General features: G+C 58.2%; 3 protein-coding genes across 3 annotated transcripts in view; 2 read left to right on the forward strand and 1 right to left on the reverse strand.

Moving 5' to 3' along the window:
* Window positions 1-1597: 1597 nt before the first annotated feature.
* VDAG_00141 (RNA polymerase II transcription factor B subunit 5) lies at window positions 1598-1950 on the forward strand (the record flags this gene model as incomplete). Its single annotated transcript, XM_009651518.1, has 3 exons — window positions 1598-1616; window positions 1691-1839; window positions 1903-1950. 3 exons carry the CDS (start codon window positions 1598-1600, stop codon window positions 1948-1950), a joined length of 216 nt encoding a protein of 71 aa, XP_009649813.1.
* Window positions 1951-2186: 236 nt separating this feature from the next.
* Window positions 2187-3209, reverse strand: VDAG_00142 (Delta(3,5)-Delta(2,4)-dienoyl-CoA isomerase; the record flags this gene model as incomplete). Its single annotated transcript, XM_009651519.1, has 3 exons — window positions 2187-2296; window positions 2405-2788; window positions 2858-3209. 3 exons carry the CDS (start codon window positions 3207-3209, stop codon window positions 2187-2189), a joined length of 846 nt encoding a protein of 281 aa, XP_009649814.1.
* Window positions 3210-4361: 1152 nt separating this feature from the next.
* Window positions 4362-5769, forward strand: part of VDAG_00143 (uncharacterized protein) — a gene marked incomplete at both ends in the record, with an annotated part of 4781 nt that continues 3373 nt past the window's right edge. Inside the window, one exon of the mRNA XM_009651520.1 lies at window positions 4362-5648. Coding sequence (XP_009649815.1) covers window positions 4362-5648 — 1287 coding nt within the window. The remainder of the gene's footprint in view (window positions 5649-5769) is intronic.

The following is a 5769-nucleotide window of genomic DNA, read 5'->3' on the forward strand; positions in this document are numbered from 1 at the left end:
CGACGGAGGAGGTTTCTGCGGGTACGGACATGGTGGCGGGGATGATTGTCCTTGCTTTGTGTGGTGTTTTGTGGTGTTTTGGCGGTTGCGTCTGGGATGCGTCTCTGGGACGGGCTCTGGGATGCGTCTCTGGGACGGGCTCTGGGATGGTGTCGGTGACAAGATATAACTTGGTGCTTGCCTAACCAGGGTTGGAAAGCAAACGAGGCCTTTTCTTTGATTTGGAATAGAAATTTGGAGTAGAAAAAAAGAAGTCTGTTCGGAAGGCGGCGGAACGTTGTCAGAAGAGTATGATAGGATAGGCAGGGCAGCGCGGGCGAACTTGTTCTGTTTGTCCCGTTTGTCCTTCACGTCATCCACGCGTGGCTCAGCTCGTCCGGCTCGGCGAAGGGGTCGTGTGGTCCCCCCGCGTTGACTGCCGGGGGTGGAGTGATGGCGACAGTGGCGAATCAGGCTCGAGTGATGATGCTACCGAACGGCGCTGCTGGCGGGCTGTGCTGCGTAAGGGTAAGCTCCCTTATCTGTGCTTGATTTGAGGAGGCAGCGAAGCACGCGCGGGCCTGACCGACGGGTGAGAAGGTGAGAAGGCGTTCAGAGGAAGCTGAGGAGGAGTGGGAGAGATGAATCGTAGGCAGCGCAGGCAGCCTCGGCCACTTTTGAGCAACAAGCGTGTGCCTGGCGGGAAGAGTGTGAGGGGGGACGAAGGGAAACCCGGGCAAACGAGAACAGGCGAGGGCGCAAGCGTCCTGCTGACGACGTCTTGGTAGACGCAACCCCTCTGTCTCTCAGCTTTGGAGTAAGGTAGTGAGTGGTAAGGCCAGGAGTGAGTGAGACGGCCAGACGGGGCTGGGCGCGATGCGTTATTCGTTATTCGTTATTCGTTATTCGTTCTCGACGGCCCAGCGAGGATGTACGCTTTTTCGCTAGCGCCGCGAGTTCAGCGGTAACGTCATGAAGATGGGAATCGCGTGTTGGCCGAGGTGGTGTTTGGGGGGAGGGGAGGCGCATCACTCTTATCGATGACCGTCTTGGGCCAGGTACCTTCGCTTCGGTCGTAATCTATAGAGTACGAGACAGCACATGGCCGCACTGCACACAGCACACAGCACACAGCTCGCTTGATGCGTGCATGAAGATGTTTGGTCACGGCCTATAGCGGCAGACCAAGGCTGTCCTGCGAGACCAGTCCTCAGCCAGTCCTCAACCAGATTTCATCGTCTGCTCGAGACGAAGACCACGATCCATCGTCGCTCGAGATGAGTACCCTAGAAGAGAACGGATAGGCCGGAGCAAAGGTTGCGTTGCACGGCACGTACACGGCCCCACCGGTTCCCCGCCAAGCCGAGCATCTCGGCAGTGTGCTCCACTAGTACGTACCCAAGGTACATATACATGGTACATGTACATGGTACATAGCACGTACTTGGCGACCAGGCCTGCCAGGCCCAGGCCTAGCTCTTTGCCTGACTCTGCACCACCAGGAAGCAGAAAGCAGAAAGCAGAAAGCACCAGCATCTGCACAGGATCCATCCACCACTGGCCATTGAGCTCGACAACATCCATCGTCGCCTGCAGCCGTCTCAGTGCATCCATCATCATGCCACGTGCCATCCGAGGTACGATGCCCACGATCCCCTGCCGAGCGAGCGAGCCATCCAGCCAGCCAGCAGACAGTCCGCTAACAGCACAGGCGTCCTCGTCGAGTGCGACCCCTCCATCAAATCAATCATTGTCAACATTGACTCGTCCAACCACGACTTCATCATTGAGGACCTCGACGACCAGCGCGTCGTCGTCAAGGAGAACATGGTCGGCGAACTGAAGAGGCGCCTCGACGACGTGCGTCAATCCGCTCCCTCCCTGCCGTGCCCGTACTCGCCCTTGCTGACATGAACCCGCCAGCGCCTCAAGGAGACGCAGCAGATTGTCGAGGACTCGGGCTCTGAGTGAGGCAGTCCTAACTACCGGGTCGCAACTACCTGGTTCCGACGGTTCCGACCACCTGAACCTATAAACAAGCCGAAAAGCCCAACCACGTACAAACTACACGAGCTGTGGACGAGCATGATACCTACGACAGACGACGGATGGTAAAAGGAGCATTGTATGACACATGGATCTATAGCACCGACAAGTCACGTCATGATGGGCATCACAAGGGCATTCTATTACATACACCGCGTCGCCTAGAGCTTCTCGAACCGCGGCTGCTTCTTCGTCAGCCCCGACTGCAGCGCCGCCGTAAAGTCGCCAGACTGCAGCGCCGCCGCGTTCCAGACCCCCGTGTACCGCAGGCCTGACCCAACGTTAGCACAGAGTTCAGATAGCAAAAGCCAAGTCATCGCAGCAGGATGATGCACAAATAGAGAGGGCGAGGAAGAAAAAAAAAAGAGACGCCACTCACTGTTCGCAATCGTGTTGTCCTTGGCATGGTTCAGCAGCTCCTTGGTCCCCTGCACGGCGACGGGGCTCTTGGTCGCGAGGCGCGCCGCCATCTCAAGGCCGGCCTCGACGGCGGCCGCCTTGGTCTCGAGCACGCGGCTCACAAAGCCGACGGCCAGCGCCTCGTCGGCCGAAAAGTCCCGCGCCGACAGGCACACGTCCTTGACCCACGACATGCTGCCGACGATGCGCGGCAGCCGTGCGAGGCTGCCAATGTCGGCGGCGAGGCCAATGTCGACCTCCTTGACGGCGAACCGCGTGCCGCGCGCCGCCAGACGCACGTCGGCGCAGCAGGCAATGTCAATGGCGAGGCCGAGAGCGATGCCGTGCAGGACGCAAATAACAGCTAACAAGGACACAATCAAGTCAGCAGCGTTCGGCAGTTGAGTACAGGCGGGGGAAGACCACGACGCACGCTTCTCGCACTTCTCCATGGCCGTGATGCACGCCTGGAACTCGGCAATGTGGCGGCGCAGGACGGCGGCGTTGCGCGCGGCGTCGACGCCCTTGGTGGCGCTGACCGTGAGGCCCTCGCCGGCCGACTGCACGTCGAGGCCGGCCGTGAAGGCGCGGTCGCCGGCACCCGAGAGGACGACGGCGCGGACCTCGGGGTCGTGGCTCAGGCGGTCGAAGAGCCGGCCGAACTCGAGCCAGACCTCCTCCGAGAAGGCGTTGAGCTTCTTGGGCCGGTTGATCTCGACGTGCGCGACGAACGGCGCCGGCGACGACACGAGAAAGTGCGTCAACTTGTAGTCTTGGAGCGCCATGCTGCTGGGCTGTGCTTCTGTTGCGGCGGCGGCGGCGGCGGCAGGGGTATCGAGCTGACTGAATGACACGGGGGACTGTTTCCCTAACAAGATGGACAGATGGACAAATGGACAGATGGACAAATGGACAGATGGACAGATGGAGGAGAGTTGGGGGGGAGAAGCAGCGAGTGAGATTTGCTGGCTGATCACCGCGGTGCGATGACGAGAGGTCGGCGAAGGGTCCCTGACGGCTACCGGAGCGTGGTAAGTTGTAGCCAGTTTGAGCCGAGGCATGTGGGGGGTACCATGTACTACCATGTAATCAGTACCGCCCCAGGTTTTCCCCACATGTCTGTCCAGATCGGCATAAGCACGTAGACTCATGGACACGAAATAATGTATATGCTCACCTTTCCTCTTCAGTCCCTCTCGCGACATGCGCTGGCCAGTGGGAAATGCCATGTCGGCATGTTACGCAAAGACGACGCATCGATTCCTGCCGTCACCCATTGCGCCGTGCCTCAAACCATGTCAGAAGAAAAAGATTCGCAATTCATCAGAAGTCAGGGACATGCAACCAAGACTGGCGCAACAAATAGAGGACAATCCTTTGCCGTGTGCCGGTCTCGATCCCACAGTCCCGCTGTGCGCCTTCTACCCTGCGCCCTTGCATCCAGAGGCTTGCCATCTTGGGTTCTGTTCATGGCTCCTGTTATCAGCCTCGCGTCTCGATGGCTTGCAACCTGAGGGGTGCCTGGCGTCTGGTGCCGCTGCTGTCTGTACTCTGAACACTGGAGGAAACATCACTCGGGGCACGCGTCTGACAGGTGGAAGCTGCGTAGGACCCCCCGGACTGCACCTGCTCCAGTCCTGCTTTGTTCGCTCTCCTTCTCGACCTACCTACCTACCTTACCTTGTTAACTTTGTAGGTCCCAAGGTAGTGTACACCTACCTAGGCAGGTAGGTAGCCATGAACTCTTACCTCGGGTTCTGCCTCGCTTCTCAACAAAAGTCTGGCTTGCTTCTGTATCTGCTTCTGTATAATTCCCCCCTTCTTACCTCTCCTCCCACCTCGCCCTCTCCATCCCTTCACACCAACATAGTAACAGTATCTTTATTCGAATCGAACAAGCCCGAGTCCTCTCCCATGGGTCGCTTCTGCTAGCTCCCATGTCTCAGGCCTCGAGGCACCGATCTCTGACGCCTTCCATCGAGATCCAGCACCTGACAGACCCCCTCCTCTCTGTCCATCGACGGTTCAAATCCCGCAGCTACAGTTCTGCCGAGGAGCCCACCATCACTGCCAACAAGTCAAGATCCAGCTCTTCAACGCCTTCTGTCAAGACGATTGTTTCTGACAATACGCCTCTCCTGAACGCAGCCGTTCCAGACGCGCCCTCCGTTCCCACCGCTGAAACACCTCCAAACCCGGTCGGCACCAAACGTCAAATGTTTGCGCACTATTTCAATCTCCACAGAGCTGGCTCTGGTCAGCCAGACGTATCTGGAACAGAAACAGTGGCAGGCGACTTTGACAACACACCCACCGCGAGTACCCGCCCATCATTTGAGGAGACAGTTGTTCTGGCCCCAGGAAAAGGCATGGCCTCGACCCTATCCTCCGCTTCAAAATCCGCCGCTGGCCATCGACATGCTCTGCTCAAGACCCAGCCCGGCCGGACCATGGAGGTAGACCGACATCTCCCTGTTCCTCCTGTTCTGAGTCGAGAACCCTCTACCGATACGGTTCCGTTCTTGCGTGCGCATTCGCCTGAAACGTCCGAAGCGACACCCTTGGTAGCAGACGATGGAGTACGCTCGCTCCGAGCTACAGAATCACCGTCGCCTGACCGGATCCCTACAGGGCCTCCCAGAAACCCATACGACCTACAGGAGCGGATAGGCATCGACCCAGCACTCCACACTACAGAATCCCACAGCAAGGTGCATCATCCCGGGCTTCTGAAGGGTGCAGACTTTTGCGACGCCGGCACATCGGGACAGCTCGCTCAACAGACATCGCTCCCGCCCACAGGCTCGGGAATAGTGTCGTCTACATCTTCAGAACCTGAGATCTTGTTGGTTCAGGTACAGCGCACCCTGACCGGGGATGACTTTTGCCCTACAACCATACCCATAGAAATCCCAAAGCACGCTGAGCACAGCCGTGCCACAAAGGTACGGCCAGCTGCTGACCTCAAGCCCTTCTATCATCACGAGAATCTCAACCAGGGGCAGCAAAGCCACCCGGCTGTGTCAAAAGTTGCTCCCTTTGATGCCTCGAAAGAGGAAGAGCACGTTTCTGACGCCCAGACCTTTGTGGAGACTTCTAGCGGTGAAGACGTCCCAAACGTGCAAACTGCTCTTGTTCCGGAAATCGTCTCACGAACCGTGTCTGTTGCCCCGCCAGACGGACGCGCCGAAGCCACAGCATATCACCAACTCGAAGACTCTGGAGTAAGCGTACCCTGCCCAGATCACCAACACGTGTCCAAGGTACAGCCATTCCAAGAGGATGCAGATGTCTCAAGTCAGGATTTTCTTCGCTGTCGGGTCAGACGATTCGCTACACGAAGGT

Source organism: Verticillium dahliae, genomic scaffold (assembly GCF_000150675.1).
Source record: "Verticillium dahliae VdLs.17 supercont1.1 genomic scaffold, whole genome shotgun sequence".
NCBI lineage: Eukaryota > Fungi > Ascomycota > Sordariomycetes > Glomerellales > Plectosphaerellaceae > Verticillium > Verticillium dahliae.